This window comes from Erigeron canadensis, chromosome 7 (genome assembly GCF_010389155.1).
Source record: "Erigeron canadensis isolate Cc75 chromosome 7, C_canadensis_v1, whole genome shotgun sequence".
In the NCBI taxonomy this organism is placed as follows: Eukaryota; Viridiplantae; Streptophyta; class Magnoliopsida; order Asterales; family Asteraceae; genus Erigeron; species Erigeron canadensis.
Genome location: NC_057767.1, coordinates 2,356,171 through 2,374,855, shown reverse-complemented (window position 1 = coordinate 2,374,855; position 18,685 = coordinate 2,356,171). Strand labels below are relative to the sequence as shown.

The 18,685-nt window shown below is 33.1% G+C and overlaps 2 protein-coding genes and 1 long non-coding RNA gene across 3 annotated transcripts; all 3 read right to left on the bottom strand.

Annotated features, from left to right (window-relative positions):
• Positions 1–1,219: 1,219 nt before the first annotated feature.
• On the bottom strand, positions 1,220–2,757 carry LOC122608737. The gene is made up of 4 exons (XM_043781832.1): positions 2,659–2,757; positions 2,415–2,523; positions 2,201–2,321; positions 1,220–1,814 (listed from the first exon to the last, which is right to left on the bottom strand). Exons 1-4 carry the CDS (start codon positions 2,728–2,730, stop codon positions 1,337–1,339), a joined length of 780 nt encoding a protein of 259 aa, XP_043637767.1. The 5' UTR covers positions 2,731–2,757; the 3' UTR covers positions 1,220–1,336.
• A 3,900-nt stretch (positions 2,758–6,657) lies between these two features.
• LOC122606530 lies at positions 6,658–8,144 on the bottom strand. Its single transcript, XR_006324932.1, has 2 exons — positions 7,818–8,144; positions 6,658–7,136 (listed from the first exon to the last, which is right to left on the bottom strand). It is a non-coding gene; the product is annotated as an uncharacterized LOC122606530 (long non-coding RNA).
• An 8,963-nt stretch (positions 8,145–17,107) lies between these two features.
• LOC122607176 lies at positions 17,108–17,812 on the bottom strand. The gene has a single exon (XM_043780104.1). It carries the CDS (start codon positions 17,810–17,812, stop codon positions 17,108–17,110), a length of 705 nt encoding a protein of 234 aa, XP_043636039.1.
• Positions 17,813–18,685: the final 873 nt, after the last annotated feature.

Sequence of the window (18,685 nt, the reverse complement as noted above, 5' to 3'; positions counted from 1 at the left end):
TGGAATAAAAATACTTATACGTCAAATAGAAATATATTAAATATTTTTTTTGATAATGCTAAAGCATAGGTGTATGTTATAACAAATATTCTTCTATATAAACTTTTTTAGATAACACTATCTTAATTTTGATTATATAATTGTAAGAAATAAGGTCTTGACCATGATACAACTATAAAAAAAAAAAAAAAGACAAATATATGAGTGAACTGAAAATTTCAAAGTTTAATATACAATTGAAAAATTAAATTAAATTAGTATACTATAAAAACACATGTTGTCATCAATTTTTCACACAACTCATAATAAAAAAAAAAAAAAGCAGAAATACATAAAATGTTTTTTTTTTTTATCTAAAAAACCATACACTAAAAATGAAAAACGACTATATATCTACATATATAGGATTTTAATAGTCAGATAAGAATATGATTATAGATACATTCGGATAAATTTCAATAGTCACATAATCAATTCATAGCAACTAAAAATAATTTGAAAGATGATAATAATACTTACGATAGATATAAACACGTATATTTGTTTCTGCAACTATGGATGCATGCTTGATTTATTCTGGCGTATATGCAAATGGTTGCTTTTAATTTTGCTTTCAAGAATAAATGGATGATATAGATATACTCATACATGCATATTAATCACACTTTAAGCGCGGAACAAATATATCTTTTATAAATCTAGAGGTTATCTACTCAATTAATTTAAATATATCAACCTACTAAAAAATATTAATTAAAATTGAGAGATAAAAAAGTGAAACTCACTCTAAGATATTGATACGAATTGAATAACTTTGTTAGTATATTGATATCAATCGATAGATTATTAATTATTTAATATTTAATATTAATAATAAAATCTTTAAATAATTAATAGAATTAAATAATGACATCATCAAATCTTAATTTCATTAAATCTTAATTTCATTAAATTGACCTCTGATTGGTTAATAAACTATTAGGTCTATTTTAGTATATATAAAGATACCCATGACTTATTAACAGATTATATATCAACATAGAAGATCCTAATATAGAACGAACAACAAAAACCTTTCTTGAAAAGGGCAATGACACATTCTGTTGTAAGGTACTTGTCTACTTCCAACATGAGAGAAGGTTCATGAACTCAAGTAGAGAAGACATAATAACAAATTCACTCAAACACACTGTAAAGTATGTGTGAAGATAACAACAAACTAGAGTGATTGATACATATCATTATCATCTGTTGAGCAGACAAACATAAAACCAACATAAAATATGATTTGGCAGTGTACGTACACATGCATGGATAATTTAGCAGCATGGATGCATCAGCCCTCAAAAAAAATTCTCAAATCTTCAGTATCTACATGACGTGGATTCTGCTTGTAAAAATCCACCTTAGAAAGAGAGACATGCTTACCATATTTACTTCCCTGTGCTTCATTGTCCGCAGCAGCAGCATCATCATCATCTTGAGGAGTACCTTTTAATATGGACTTGAATAGGATATCATTGATGTCACGAACACATAATCCATGTTTAACTTTTACAATGTGGCCATCCTCAATAACATTGCGGACCTTAGCACATAATCCAGGTTTAACTTTTACAAAGTGGCCATCCTGATTACCATTGCAGACCTTGGCAAAAGCAGCAAGCTCACCATTCCCAAATCGGTATTCAGAAAACCCCAGTTTTAATTTGGGGACTTTACCTTTATAGAAGCTGACAATGTCAACAGCAATACCCATGCGTATATATTGCTCTCCAAGAAACTTCACCCATGCATAAGACACATTTGTAAGACTGGCAGCCAAGAAACACATAATTAATTAGTAAACTACCCCTTCTATGTACTAAAGTTACATATTTTTCTAATCTAAAAAAGAAATACACAACTGACAATACCAAAATTAGATGTTATTATTCATCCACCAAATATGAATATGGACATAGGTATATTAAATCATGAACAAACTCATTTCCCCAAGAATCACCTCAGATTGGATGGAAATCCATACACACAAACTCAATTCCTGAGAAATCATCATTTCTCAGTGGCTCAACTCCTTGGTCTACCAAACATGGGAAATGAAACTACTTCCGTTTCCCTAATCCCATTTCCCCCAACCAAACACACCCTACGGCTATATCTAGCATTTTCTATTAAATAAATAATAATAATTAAATACCCTCCAACTAGAAAAAGCATCCTCAACTTCTTCTTTCGGCCACGGATCCAATTAGCAATAGGGATCCGGCCACTTTGTGCCGCACTTAGTAAGTCCAACATACCACAGTCAGGACGTAGACCTGAGAAACAAGCATGATCCTGTTCAGTAATTTAATATGAAGGGAAAAAAAACTTTATGTACGTATTTAAGTATTAATTAAAAAGAAGTCTACGTTCGAGATAAACAATGATTTTTTCAAGAGATCTAGTAGGAGGAGTAAGGTACTCTCTAGACCTTTCTGTACTCATTGTGCATAAAGCCACAACAGTCTTTGGATGTGCCTGTAACAAAACAAAACACAACACATTGGATATATATATATATATATATCAATACGATAACGAGATGTTAATAATGCAGAAAAGTTCCAAGTAGAATGAACAAAGTTATTATTATTGGGCATGAGAAATACGTACGGCAAGTTTAGCTTGGCAATAAGTTTGAATAACATGGCATTGAGCCTCAAATTGTTCTGGATTATCCATCATCGACTTCGAATTGTCGATACAGACAACTATACCATGGAACATATTTTATATAAATATATATGTATATACAGAGTTTCCTTATTTTGAGAACCATTTTTTTTAAGAACCATGAGAACTCTTAGATAATATATTTGTTCATATGTTTTTTTTGTTCATTCACATGTGAAATTTCCTTGGGCAGTACCTCCCAACAAGATAAAATGAATATGTAGAAGAAAGTTTTTTTAAAAACCTTCAAAATAGCCTTTTTTGAACTTGTGAATGAATATGTTCACATAAAATGGATATATACAAGGTTTTGAAAAAAACTTTCTTCTACAACATGTATTTTTATAACATTTCACATGTGAACGTACAAAAAAAAAACATGTGATCCAATACATATTTTAAGAGTTCTCAAGGTTCTTACAAAAAAAATGGATTCTCAAAATAAGGTTACCCTATATATATATATATATCAACAAATTAGTTAGTTATTGAAATTGATAGCATAAAAAAGAACAGAGATGAACACAGATAGATACCTCGCCTAGGTCCATCGAAATGATGATTAAAGGGTGCCTGCAAAATAACCGGTTGATTTAAAAAAATATAAAATATATGAACAACAAAATCATAACTAAAAATCAAAAGTAAATCACCAACAATAATCATCGATCATCATCTAGAACAGATCCAACTAGCAGGAGGGAAAAAAAAAGTTTAGAAAATAGATAAAAGACAGATGGATGGATCGATAACTTACAGCAGAAAACGTACTAGGATTCAAGATGAGATTTTAGACCTGAAATCAAACGAATGAAATCAATTAATGAATTGTGAGATCATCAATCCCCACTTTTGATTCATCCATCAAATGAATGAAAACCGCATACCAATTAATTAATTTAGTTGCTAATGTATGAAACCACTAGTATTATTATGGGCCGTGGACTACGGGTGTTTAATTGGGTTTCCATTTATTTGAGTCCAGTTGGTTAATATGGGTTTCAATAATAAATTAATAATTCATACGTTTAAACTGTGATCCAAACACTAAAAATTCCGGTTATTTAGGTCCGGGTTATTCGAGTTGGTTCGAATAAGAATTGGGTACTGATGTGTGAAATCGAGTCTTAAATTTATAAACACGGATCACTTAGCGACTGACTACAACACACTTACAGGTAGTGAACCCGTTCGTATGCAGTATAGTTAGCTTGGTAAATCCGAAGTCGATCACAAGGACTAAGTAAAGCAATTGTCAAAATAAAGTACTTCAAGTAGAAATGAGGGGGGTTTTGTGACCGAATTGTCACTTTCCAATTAGTTAATGAATTTTGTTAGTAATCCCTCAAGATTAATCGAAAAGAGAGTTTTTGTTTATGATGAGGTGTGGTCGGATTTACACCCACACTCGAGTTAAGATAACACAATTCTTATGTCTCGGAAATAATAAATATAAATAATAAATATATATATATATATATATATTTCTATGGTAGGAAAGAAAAGACAAAGGCTTTGGTATGGTTGCTCACGTAAAGGATGGAAAAAGTAATATGGGGAATTAGGCTTCCTTCCATTGCCCCATGGAAAGCTTCAAGTGGGGAATAAAGCTTCCTTCCCTTTCCCCGACCTGAATCCCAGCCGATTGCCAGTCCAGCTATCTCCAAGCCAATCCCCACACGAAGGGTATAGTAAACACCCATGTGAATTCCCAGGCAATTATTATCTCTTATCCTTATTAATTCCCTTGTCCTTGGGGATAATCCTTAAGCCTAAGGAGAGCTCCTTGGGGAGGAGAGAGAATCCTCAAGCCTAAGGAGAGCTCCATATGGAGGAGAGAGAATCCTCAAGCCTAGGGAGAGCTCCTTGGTGAGGAGAGAGAATTGGGAGTATACCTCCAGGTCAGGCCAGCCGAGAGTTCCTTGGGAATCTTCCTTCCTTCCCTTCCCTTCCCTTGGGAAGTCTTATTTCCTTTGCTAGTTGGGAACTCCTTTGCCCTTGGGAACTCCGCCTAAACATAAGAAGAAGACAAAGAGTTTGTTTGATAAAGAAAAAATGATAGCGCAATGAAAAAATAGAGTTCGAGTTTAAGTCTTAACAAGAGAAAATACTTACACCCGAACTCGGGGGACTTGATGAGGTGTGGTCGGATTTACACCCACACTCGAGTTAAGATAACACAATTTTTATGTCTCAGAAATAATAAATATAAATAATAAATATATATATAAAAATGTCTATGGTAGGAAAGAAAAGACAAAGGCTTGGGTATGATTGCTCACGTAAAGGATGGAAAGAGTAATATGGGAAATTAGGCTTCCTTCCCTTGCCCCTTGGAAAGCTTCAAGTGGGGAATAAAGCTTCCTTCCCTTGCCCCGACCTGAATCCCAGCCGATTACCAGTCCGGCTATCTCCAAGCCAATCCCCACACGAAGGGTATAGTAAACACCCATGTGAGTTCCCAGGCAATTATTATCCCCTATCCTTATTAATTCCCTTGTCCTTGGGGATAATCCTTAAGCATAAGGAGAGCTCCTTGGGGAGTAGAGAGAATCCTCAAGCCTAAGGAGAGCTCCATATGGAGGAGAGAGAATCCTCAAGCCTAGGGAGAGCTCCTTAAGGAGGAGAGAGAATCCTCAAGCCTAGGGAGAGCTCCTTGGGGGGAAGAGAATCATCAAGCCTAAGGAGAGCTCCTTAGGGAGGAGAGGGAATCCTCAAGCCTAGGGAGAGCTCCTTGGTGAGGAGAGAGAATTGGGAGTATACCTCCAGGTGAGGCCAGCCGAAAGTTCCTTGGGAATCTTCCTTCCTTCCCTTCTCTTGGAAAGTCTTATTTCCTTTGCTAGTTGGGAACTCCTTTGCCCTTGGAACCTTGCCCTTGGGAATAAAGTCTATGACATAACTTCTTTACATTCTCTTGGCAAGGGAGCAAGGATTGATCAACAAGGATATGGACATAATATAAAAAGTATATCATCATGATTCGGGAAGATTCTATTCCTGGTACTGACATTTTGGATTCAGAGGCCAGGCCCATACCTGACAGGGCCCAAAATACGAAATGCCCTAATTATCGGCCTATAAATACCTCTTGATTGGATGTTAGAAAAATTCATTCAATTTATTCACACATATATATTAATTCAACATTCTCATCATATTTACACATACATACATTCTCGCTCTCTAAATCTATCAATCAATCATCATCAGAATCATCAATATTAAATATCCTCCAAATATCAAAACATCTCTATGGGAAAACCATTATTCACCTTAGATTCGCGAAGAACTTAGTAGGTTTGCACTACATAGTAGGAGATTATAATGGTTTTCGTGGTTAAATCTCATTTGTGATTGAGTTTGATATTTCATGCTCAAACAGTTTAAAACAATAATTTAAAAGGCATCCATCTCGAATCCGCTCAACAACATGTTCGAAGTTCAAATCCAATTTAAGTTGATTAAATAACCGAGACTCAAACAAAGCACCAACCCCATACCCGTCTAAGTTAATGACATTATTTGACTCTCTTGTTTAAACTAGTTTCATTACAAAGACCGAAAACATCTTTTAAAACTTCCATAATCAAACAATGGTTTTGGTTATTAAAGTAACAATTATATCTACCGATTGTACCCAACCGTTAACACATTTCTCCCTATTATCATGAACGACTATCTACCGTACCCGTCATAGACCCAATCGTTTGTACCCAAACAATCAGAATGACATATATGAAATCAATAATTACCATTAAAGACACACATATAACACCAATCAATTCAAGATAAAAAAAAAGGGAAGAAATACGCTAAGATCTCGCTATAACTTTAAATGAAATCAACAACGAATTAAAAATAGTGCAATCCTTATATATTGTCTCACTTCATCAAGATGAATGAAGTAAAGATTAGCTACTCATGAGAAGACAAACAAAATTCATAATAATCATATAGATGAAATTCATAATGATAATTGTATTATAAGATAGTCTCACTCTCACAATTACGCAAACTAATAATAATAAAATGCGAAATAATTTGCCGAGCCCATCAAACGAAACAATAAACTTGACGGGCTTTCTTTCTTCGTTCCTTCTTTGTTCTCAGCCCAACCAAACAATCACTAGCCCATCTTAGAAGTTTGTCACTCAAATCTAAAATCAAATTTAGTACTGACTTTTCACATGTTCGTAAACTTCCCTCTATCCCAAAGCTAGTTGAATGAATTATTTGTCAAAGCGCCATGTGAAAGTCAAAATATTGACTATGTAAAAATATTAAATGGACTAGCTAGATAATGGTTGCTCAAAATATGAGAATTGTGGCACCGATGTTTGATGTGTTATTTCTTTCATTTGCTCATCGAAAATCACCATCTTTTAGCAATATTTGTAATCCTCAGTGATTATACGAACCTACAACCAAACAAATCATATATTAAGTATTAAGTTTATCATTTCATATATATATAATAATATCGCATAAAATAAATGTGTATAAAATACGCGATATCAAGTATAGTTGTTATCGTAGTTGTTATTCGAGTTGGGTCGAATAAGCTTATTTTTGCAGCATTTTTAGAATCGAATTCCTTAATTAAATTTTCACGCTCAATTTCGTAAGATAAATATTTTTCAATTGACTAAATAGCTAACCCGAGAAATCTTTAAAGTACCGTAAATAATTTTTATGAGTTTCATTTAAAAAACTAATTCATTACCCATAAGGAAAATCAAAATGTCAATGTTACGGTGAAAGTTATTTTGATCTAAAGAAGAAAACAGAGGGTCGTTTGATTCGTGGAATGCAATTAAATTGGAATTGGAATTTGAAAATTTTACTTTTAAAATTGTTCTAAGTTGGATAAATTGAAGGAATCTGAAATGGAATGAATTCCTTTAATCAATAGAAATTTGTATTATTTCAACATTGCTTAGAAATCTATTATTATAATGAAAGAGCTCAAATACCATTGATTAAAGGAAGGCTTTTGATTTAGAGATTTTTCTTAAAATATTTTTATTGTGATGGGATCATAAATTAAAGTGTTATAGTAGAATAAGAGATCACCCGACCCCAAGGGAGGTACTTGTTACCAGGCATGAGCATAGTCCTAAGACCGGATGGACCGGACCGGCTTGACCCGAAGACCGACATGGCAAGAAAACCTAGACCGAAGCCCGGCCCAATACATGCTCGGGCGGTCCGGTTCGGTCCCGGGTTAGCTCCGGTTGGGTTCGGTATTTGTATGATTGGACCGAAAATAGCAAATGGACTCGAAATCTTGTTGGGCTAAACTTGTGGATGGATGTTGGGCCTGTAAATTTGAATCCTGCTCAACTGTTGTAGATCAAGTATGCTGGTTGACGGTGGTATGGTTTTATGAAAGTATGTTATTTTGATTTTTTTATTTTTAGGTTTAATAGAGGGTAAAAATGGGGAAGAAAGAAAAATGCTTTTTGGTTTGACCGTTTGAGGAGTACAGACTTTGTGTGTTACTTTGGATATGAAAGTACAACCTTTTTGTTTTGTTTTATGTAATGAGTTGTACTCCACATGAACATATACATTTATCAATATTATAGATTATTTTTTTCCCATTAAAATTAAATAGAATTTCCATTATTATTATTATTATTATTATTATTATTATTATTATTATTATTATTATTATTATTTTATTGTTATTTTATTATTATAATATATATACTACGAGTAATTGGCTACAAAAGTACAGAGTACTACACTACTACCACCAAATCACCAATTGAGCTCCACGTATATTAAGACTTTTCTTAATATGTATCTATATCTATCATAACCGATTTTAATGCTCCATTCATTTTCAACTCTCATTTCCTTTCACAATAACCAAGTTACTCAAACATCCATTTATTTTCTCTTATAGTACAAAAAAATTCAAAAACATCCATTATTGAAAAACTCATCTCCTTTTTGATTTAAAGAAATGATTGTCTGATGAGAAAACCCATACTGATATCTCTTTTTTCTCTTTTCACCTTTTTACTTTATTATCAATGTTAATGTTAATGATATATATATATATATTACAACATCAAGTCATTAACTGCTCGATCAACATAACCATCAATAGCTCCATCATCTTCGGTAGATTATACACATTTATATGAAACAACGCGCTTGAAGCCCAAGAAAATTACACATTTCGGTTTTCTCGGTCAACCCGTTTTTTTTTCGGGTTTTGGACCGGACCGAACCGAAACCCGAATTGGCAGGAAATGGGGACCCGAGGACCGGACCGTATGGGTCTCGGTCGGTCCGGGTTCGGTCAGTTTGCAAACGGGTTTCGGGTTTCCGGTCCATATGCTCATCCCTACTTGTTACTGCTCCTCAGGTGGTTAGTGAAATAAGTTAACTATAACTAATATAGTACTCGTATGTTGCAGCAACAATGGTTGTAGCGTGTGGGACACCGTAATGGTATTATTTTACAAAATGTATAATTTTATCTGCAAGATGGGACGATGTGGTATTTTCATTGCTAAATGTTCTTGCTTCGAGATTTCTAATCACTAGTACCATAAGTTAAGGTGTATTTTTATATAAAAAGAAAAAAAAAAGCCAAATTGTGTACCCTTTGAAACTTTGGTTGTCATGTTTGATGGATGTGAGACTTCAATGGAATCAACAAAAACCACTTTGACAAGAAGGTATATATACTACAACAAAACAAGACTTTTAGGTACCCAAAAATGTCCTATAATCTACTTTATAGGAACTTTTTTATGATAGGACCAACGTTAAAAGTGTTTCATGTAAAACGGTCGTAATAAGTCCCAAGTGTCCTAATATCTCAAGTAAGATTATGAAACCAATTTTGTGGTCGCATAATATGTTTATGAACAATCTTATTAGCGTCTTGTTAAAAACAATTTAGGATACTTTTATAATGTTTTAACATGTGCTTACCTATTTTTAATCTTATAATACACATACAAGTGTCCTTAAAAGTTAATTGATAGTACCTTTATGATGTAACATTGCATCTACTTTAGTGTTTTGGTCAAAAATCTAGCTAAGATAATCAACTAAGAAGACTTAAGCAAATAATATGTCCAAACTTTCGTTCGTGAGGTTTAGTGTTATAAGATCATAAAAATAAATAAAATTTGAAATCAAATCCTCGCGAAAGTACGTTATAATAAAGTAAATGCTAAATTACACTAAATAATATGTAAACTTTAAGATAATTGAATTAGAATGATGATCTAGTAAGTAAAATTTATAATATAACAAAGAATAAAAGTCTGCCTTAACTGTAGCTAAGCTCCATCAATAAGAGCCTTACACATGGTTTTTCATTTTTTATAAACTTTTATCAGAGTTATTATATAAACCTAAAAACACGTGACATTTCAATCTCCACAAAGAAAAAAAAATAAAATACTTGTAAAATTTGACACAACTACCTCCATCTATATGGATATTACAAATGAAAAAAAAAACAAAATTCATGAAATAGGGGACTTTCACGCCGGTAACCGGAGTCGTAAGCATCCTTTGTACTATATACTTTGTTGTCCACAGTTTCCAGCAACCATCCAAACATTTATTTTCAAGACTAAACTGATAACAAATTAGAAAAACGATCATGATGATTCTTCATGGAATTAGTATAGAATTATGATACAATAACATTAAAAGAAAAAATAAATTAAATTTACCTGGATTAGTTTGTTGTATCACTATGAAATCTATGATGATGGGAAGAAAAATATATTAACATGCAGTAAAGTAGATAAAAAGTAGGTGGAGGTGGTACTAAAGATACCCCACGATATTTGAGATTTAGGGTTTAGGGTGATTTTGGTTTCACTTTTTCAACTTCATCTAAATTGTAACCACTACCTACAACTCATACGTGTGTTTTTGTAAGACCTACATGACTCATGAGTTTAGGTTTTATTTTTTGTTTACTCATTCTTATTATTCGGTAATTTAAAGGCGAAAAAAGTAAACAATGTTATAACTTGTTCAAGATAATGCTAACAATACATAATTCATTAAACAAAAGTTGATCATTTCCGCAGCGAAGCGCGGATCATATAACTAGTTCAAGATAATGCTAAAATGTTATGACAATTGCTAAAATGTAAACATATTTGTAAATCTTAAGTGAATTCTTAAAATGAAGATACATCTACTGTTTTTATAAGGATAATACTTTAAAACTAAAGATTTAATTATAAAGGCTAATAATTGTGCAAATATTGTAACACCCCGACTAAGACGGAAACACGAGATGTCACAGAACGACATGGTACAAAAGATTTAAATATAAAACATCAACACAAGTTTTCAAATGACATTCAAATCCAAAAGATTACAAGTCCAAGATGACGTCTAAATCCATTACATAACCAAATTCATAATTTAAAAGATCAAATGTTTGCAATACTTGTCCAACCAAACAAGAAACACATAGAGTCCAAGAGCGGTCCTTGAAGCTACTTACTGCTCTAAACCTGAAAAGCATGAAGAAAAAAAATGTCAACTACGAGAGTTGAGTGAGTTCATAGGTTTTAACTAGCAACGCATATATATACAACCCAACCATATTCAAGGATAATGAGTCTTAAAATTTCCGAGTATTCTTTCAAATAGTCATTTCTAAGCGCATGTTCAACTTATAATAATCAACATAATAATATCAAAGTCATCTATCCACATGGGCATATTTCAAGTAAACTTTGATGAGTAAATGCTTGAGCCACTACTACTACCATTTTATTAAGTCCATCAATATGTATATATTTCATAGCACAAGCTGTCAATCAAGTGCCGTATTAATAATAATAGGGTCGTGCCATGGAGACGACCATTCAATTTAAGGTAGCTAGAACACCGCGTGGTCGGACTAGGAATGATGGCCGTCACAAAGGCAACCAAACATCCCACCGTTACGCGTTGGGTGGGTGGACAAATCCTAGTTGCGCAACTATCTAACTACAGGCCTCCACTTTCGGAGTAAATAGTAGTGCACCGAAAGAAAACGGTTTGATAGAACTCAAGCTCATCATAAAATATTTATCACGTTGAACATACGATATAACCTCATTTCATAATCATAAAATCAAGAATCATTTCACATATATATATATATAAAGCAATTTTCATTTACATATCATGCTTTTCACCCCGATAGTTAAACACATAAAATAGTTTAAAAGGGGGGCTATGACTCACTTGATTTGAGAGTGAAAGAGAGCTGATCAAAAGTGAGATCTTCGGCTAGTGGTGTCTTTCCTCAAGCAAGCCTAAACCATGGTATTCGAAATATGCACAACGTAAGTGTGTGTTGCATGACTAGTAAACTAGATCATGAGATGTATGCTAGTAGACTTGCCCAACTTTGGTTGTTGTTTAATTATGGAATTTAAGTACATTATGTTGTTCACCTCATTTGGTTGGAAGACATTTGGTAGTAAAGGTCATTCATACGATTTTGTTCGGTTATTGGAATTTCGGTAGTTTAACTTTGTTTTATATATATTTTCTATTGCATACTTTGTTTAATAACCATATTTGACATTTGTGTTCTCATAATATTAATGTTGATATATCTTACTGATTTATAATTATTTATTTAATTTAATATTATTTAATTAATTGTTTACTTATTTTATTGATTTATTAATTAAATAATTCCTTATAATTATTTTTAAGTCCTTAAATTATCTCTAAAATTCATAGATAATTATAGATGGATTATCTACTGATTTCCAAGTCTTTTTATTTGTAATATTATGATTTTTATATTTATTTGTGCATTATTTCTATTTATTTAATAATAATGATTAATTAGTGACTTTTACTTAATAATTTACTTTTAAATTGTATAGTTCTTGTTCCCTTGCTTGTAATTATTTTTCCCCAGTAGGTTTTGGTCACTTTTATCATTGGTTAAGTAGCTTTGATCAGATTCATGGTTTATATAATTTTATTAATTAATTTATATATCTTTTAATTACCATTTTAATTCATTAAATCATAGAAATCCTTACAAATCACCACAAGAGTTTTAGTCCGAAAATTCCAGGCCTTTTTGGCAACTTATATCAACACAAATTCATATCAATTCAACCTCTCTTGTGTCTTGCTTAAATTGAGGACTTTATAATTAAAAATCGTTTACCGAAATAGTGATTTTAGCCTCATTTCTTAAGCTATAAAGGTACTTCAAAATGGATTTTCATTCTTAACTCAAATATTATAGTAAGTTCATCATATTTTGGTGGTTCAAGTCGTGATAGTGGTGGTGGTGTGATATGTGTAATTTTGTGCTTTCGGTTAGTGATTTATTGACCCGAAAATGTGATTTTTGAGCTAATTCTTGCCATACATCAAGTGACTTGCATTTTATACATTTGGTTTATCATATTTCCAGTAGGTTTGTCATGATTTCATGCTCAAAATATTTATGGTGCATGTGTGTGCTAAAAATGCATTTTTACAAGCTTTCGGTTTACGATTTCAAGCATATTTTAACTTGTTTTGATCCAAGCTTTATACTTTTGATATTTTATAAATTTTTCCAGAATATTAACTTCAAGATTAACATATTTTTAGTAAATACAAGTCTCTAACCATCTCATAATCCAAACAACAATCCAACCTTCTTAAATCTAGCATGCATGCAAAGATCTCACTATTCTAACAACAAATCTTGACCATACTTTTATTTAACATCATGAAAATATTATTTTATGAAAAAGTCCAGAAAATATACATAAAATTTATATGGAAACATGTTAATCTTTTCATGCAAAAAGTCTCTTTACAAACAATCATCATATAACCACACTTTTTTGATGCAAACTTCTATAGATCTAACAAGACAACATCAAATACATCTTTTCAGGAAGTTTTCCAGAAAATAAAACTTCAATATAGATATAAATATGACCATCTTTCAAAGGAACAATTATTTTAAAAGTTATATAATTTATATCTACACTTTTGGGTCTTAAACTAGTTGAATCCTTGGATCTTTCTTCATGGATTCAACATGCATGAGCATGGAAAGAAAGATTCTATCAACTTTGCCCTCATCAAGTGTATATTCAAAAGAAAACATAATCTTTTGATAAACCTTTTTAATATGAACAAGAATAAGATTAATCTAGTAAAGAGATGAAGATATATACCCTTGAAGAACATTTTTAGATGATGAAAAAGAGCAGAAAATTCGTGGCCTTCTAACCCCAAAAATACCCTTTTTAATGCTTGCAAAATACCCTTAAACCTTAGCTTAATATAACCCTTGCTTAATCTAACCTAAACCCTTATTATTAATATATGTTTAGATTAATTTTAGGTTGTGTTTTCTTGCTTTGTGTCCTGGCCGAAATGATAAAGATGGAGGACAAGAGAGACCTTTTTTTTTTTGAGAGAAAATATGCTTGTGTGTGTGTGTATGTATCGGAAGTGTAAAGGGTGTTTATGGTTGTATAGAACGTTGGTGCAAATTTGAGTTTGATATTCCTTGGAGAAATAAAATGTGAGCATGCTTATCTACACCCATTGGGTGTCTCGTTTTTAAGAGGGAGAGGGAGAGCCGAAATTTGGTTTGAGTTTTGTAAGGATATTTTATTTTTTGTTAAATACATAAGGTATGGATATATGTTAGTTGACTAGGTTCATGCATGGTGCTTTAAATCATTTACTACTAACAATTTCAAGACAAGAATATGTACATATATATGGGGTGAATGCATATATGTATATGCAAAAATTTGATGCTTTATTATTTTACTTATCTCTTTGGTTATAACTTATATTTATATTATGCATATATATATATATATATACTTATTATTATTTAAACACTTTTATGTACATATTAGTTTATAGATATACTATGAGATAGAAATTTTTATCCTCCTGTCATATTTACTTAAGTTGGATTGGTGTTTATTTTGTTGGACATTTATAAGAATTTTGATCGTTATCTCAACTTGTGAGACTTATATTATTATTTATAATTTGATTAAACATTAATAAAAACTTTTGTTCAATGACTTTTTATTAAATTGAATTTAACACTAACAATAGCTATAGAGTGCTAATTTAGGGGCATTATCTACTAGCTTCAAGTATAACTATGGCTTGCGGGAACATAGACAACCTAACTAGCACGTATATAATATTAAAAAGTAGGGTTGTTACAAATATAGTGTTAAAATCTTAATGAAGACAAAGATTAAACATAAAAACAGGACAAGAGTAAGAAAACTATACGACACCATAAGGTAGGCAACACGACTCAAGTATTTACGAGGAAAAACCCTAAATCCTTCTGGATTGCCGACATAAAAACCTCGGGAGGGAAGAATCGTCCATGCCTTTGTTGTTTTATTATTATAATTGAAGATAATTACAATATGAGAACTTAATTAATCAATCTAAGTATTACAATGATGATGATTGTGTGTTGAGCCTAATGCCATACGTTGAGCCTCGTTCCAAGTATGACCCATAATTGAACTATAGTTAATTTGATTGTAATAAGGTGTTGAAAATGAGTTAACGAGACAAGAATGTGGAGGACCTATTGGGGGTGGGTTAGAGGAGCTTGATGCATGGCTTGTTTGACTTTGATTAGTTGATGACATAGCCGGGATCAGGTTTTCAAGAAAGACATTCCAAATATCGTTAATTTGATTTTGGTTTTCGTTGTTTGACATAATTTTAGTTGGAGAAGTTTGTGAAAGAGTTTTTGATAGTATGTGTTTTTTTTTGTGAAAAATTGGTTGGGAAAGAGTAGTTTATATAAAGATGAAAAATATAAAAGAAACAAACTAGCCATTTGCTTTCAAAATTTGGAAAAACAAATTTTCTTTTTCTTTTTGCAGTTTGTACTCTCTCTCTCTCTTTTACGCTCTTCACTCACTCTCTCTCTCCCCCTCGTCTATGCGTGTCGACGGATCGAAGGTTACAAACGAAGAGGGTGATCGATGACCTCCTCACAATAAGGGCATCGTCGACGAGCCCTTCGAAGTGTTGTTGACAACCATATCGTGATAGGCCTAACGATGTGTGAAATTGACACATAGATTATTTTCTAAAATATTTTATGTCATCACAATCCTTTTTTATTTATATAAGAGATAAGAGATGTTAAAAAGAGAATAATCTAGTACATACATATGATTGGTTTTTAATCGAACTATTTTATTCTTTCTTTAAGTTTTATAGTGGATAATTAACTTTTTTTTTCCAGTGTATTGAGTTTTCTTATAAATATGTTTGAGTAATCCAAGTTTATAATGATTTAAAGCATTAATTAAATCAAATTATTTATCGTATGCTATGTTGCTCAAGTAAAAGCTTTAAAACATTTTAGTTTTTTAATCAAGCAATGTTTTTTTTAACTTTTCTAGATATACTAATAACTATATTATAATAAGGGGGAGAGGAGTCATGCCTCCCAAAATTTTATCCCTCCCAAATCCCACCAATCAAATACCTCCAACTCAATTTTCCTTTTCAACCCTCCCAACCAATCCTCCCAACCATTTTTAATGGCATTCATGACTTTCTCAACCCTCCTTTTTTTTTTCTTTTTCGTTTAATTTAATCAAACATTAAATAAAAACTTTGTTGAGACCTGGATTCGCTGATAAGACTTACTCGCTGCTGTGTATAATCAGCAAGTCTTCAGTGAGTCTAGTTATACTCTTCAGCGGGATGCATGCTGACCAAAGTTCATCATGGCGGGAAACATTCAAATTGCATGAAGACAAAGAAGTCACATGGTGGTTAACCAACTGTAATTTGCCCTGAATGGCAAATGTACATGTTGGGACCAAAGCAAGGGTTCTCTCTCTCTTACCCGATTTGGTATAGAAGACAATGGGCACATGATTCAAGTACCATGAGCCAATAGGAAGTCGACAACCACCATCAAGTCACAATCAAATCAGGCTGTGTTGCCTCAAGTCTTCCCCTATATAAAGCAACACAGCCACATTGTATCAGGGGGTTGGTCACCTGAAAAGTGTGTGTCACTTGTAATTGCTTAAGTTTTTAGTGTGTCTAGACTTAGCAATTATCCTTGTTCTTTTGTATTCTTGTAAGTCAAGTGTAAGATCAACCATGTATTCATCGTTTAATCAATGATACATATGATTATCCTTGCATTGATGTATTACAATTGAACTCTACATTGTTCTTGTTATTTACTTACCTGCTTACTTTCTTTCTTGTCTATTTAATTAAAACATAAGTTGTGCATTTGTGGACCATCAAACTTTAATATTCAATAAAATTAAAACTAAACATTACATAAACATAAATTAAAAAGTACATAAATTTAAATTCTAAATTTCTAAAATGAAGACAACTAAATCAAACTCGCAATTGATAGTGGCTGCATCGCTGGATCGTCAAGGTATGATAAGTTTAAAGCCGATATATGCGTCGTGAGATCATATCGAAGCCGATAATGCACGTCCTCGTCCTGTAACTCCCGGTTTGCTTCCGGGTTATAAACTCTTGGCACCGGTAGATCCATAATATGAACCGGTGATATTGCCCGCCCGTTGTCTTTGATGATCATGTTGTGTAGTATAGTACACACAACGACGACTTTTCCGATCTTCTCCTTTGTCCATAGCCGGAGGGGACGGTCAAAAATCTTCCATTTTACCTTGAGAACACCAAACGCCCACTCAACATCCTTTCTTGCAGCCTCTTGTAGTCTTTTAAATTTCTTTTCATCTTGTTCCACTGGATAAGGATATGTTTTAACAAACGCAGCCCACCTAGGATGAATTACATCGGTAAGGTAGTAACTGCGCTTGTAATCATGTCCATTCACGCTAAATGAAATGTCTGGCGCGGATACATTACGCTCGTTTTGAAACAACGGCGACTGCTGCAAAACATTGACATCGTTGTTCGATCCAGCAGGACCGAAAAACGAATGCCAAATCCACAAGTCATGGGAAGCAACACATTCAATCATAATAGTAGGTACCTTGTGATATAAATTGATGTCCGCATTACAAAAGTACTCCATGCTCTCGCGTCCCGTTCTAGCAGCCATACATAAATACTCGTCATACGCGTCTGAAGGTTCACCCGTAAACAATTGCTTGATCGCCAATGTGCACTTTTGAAGAGCGGTGCAACTTTTTTTACCCCGTGCATCGTACCCCTCTTAAAAGTAATCAAATGTAGCTTCAATATCACCAACAATCTTCAAAAACAACCGAGAGCTCATGCGAAAACAATGACGAAAAAATGGTTCGTCAAACTTTGAGTCTTTAACGAAGTAGTCACGCATTAGTATCGCGTGAGCTTCTTCTCGGTCTCGATCGATATACCTACGAGTGTCGGAAGGGTACCGGTATCTTCAAGCTCGGCGTACACTTGATTAAAAAACTGAAAGTACTCCCCGTAGACGAATCGTCTAACTTCGGTGGAACACAAAATGAAGAAGATGAGGAAGAGGAATCCATTTTTTTAGTAATGTGGTGTTTTTTTTGGTGAAAGTGTGAAGATATGAGAAAACCAGCTGGGTTGGATCAGTGGTTGGAGCCCTTGCCTCTGGAGACAGAGGTCAAGGGTTCGATCCTCATGCCCAGCAAGGCTGGAGGGCCTTTTCTACCTATGGTAGAACATGGAAGCAGCCTCTCTGCCTTAGGTAGGGGTAAGGCTGTCTACATCTCAACCTCCCCCATACACCGTCTAAGACGGTATTGGGACCCAAAACCCGTGGAAGACGGCATTGGGAGTTACTTACTTACTTTTTTTTTTTTGTGAAGATATGTTTTTGTTTGGTGATTTTTTTGGTTAAAAAAGAAGTGTATTTATAGATAAATAGGTAGGGAAATTTTTTTTGTTTAATTAGTGTGCAGCAGTCACCAAAGTAACTGGACCCCACCTCAATCCGCTCCCCCCAACGTTCGGATTCTCC

What these genes read in the sequence shown, in the direction of transcription:
- LOC122608737 (XM_043781832.1), bottom strand. Translation starts at nt 2,730, where the DNA reads ATGATGGATAATCCAGAACAATTTGAGGCTCAATGCCATGTTATTCAA. An exon ending in ATTGCCAAGCTAAACTTGCC is followed by an intron (nt 2,524 to 2,658) that starts GTACGTATTTCT and finishes GTTTTGTTACAG; the next exon opens with GCACATCCAAAGACTGTTGT. An exon ending in ATGCTTTTTCTAGTTGGAGG is followed by an intron (nt 1,815 to 2,200) that starts GTATTTAATTAT and finishes CTTGGCTGCCAG; the next exon opens with TCTTACAAATGTGTCTTATG.
- LOC122607176 (XM_043780104.1), bottom strand. Translation starts at nt 17,812, where the DNA reads ATGGCTGCTAGAACGGGACGCGAGAGCATGGAGTACTTTTGTAATGCG.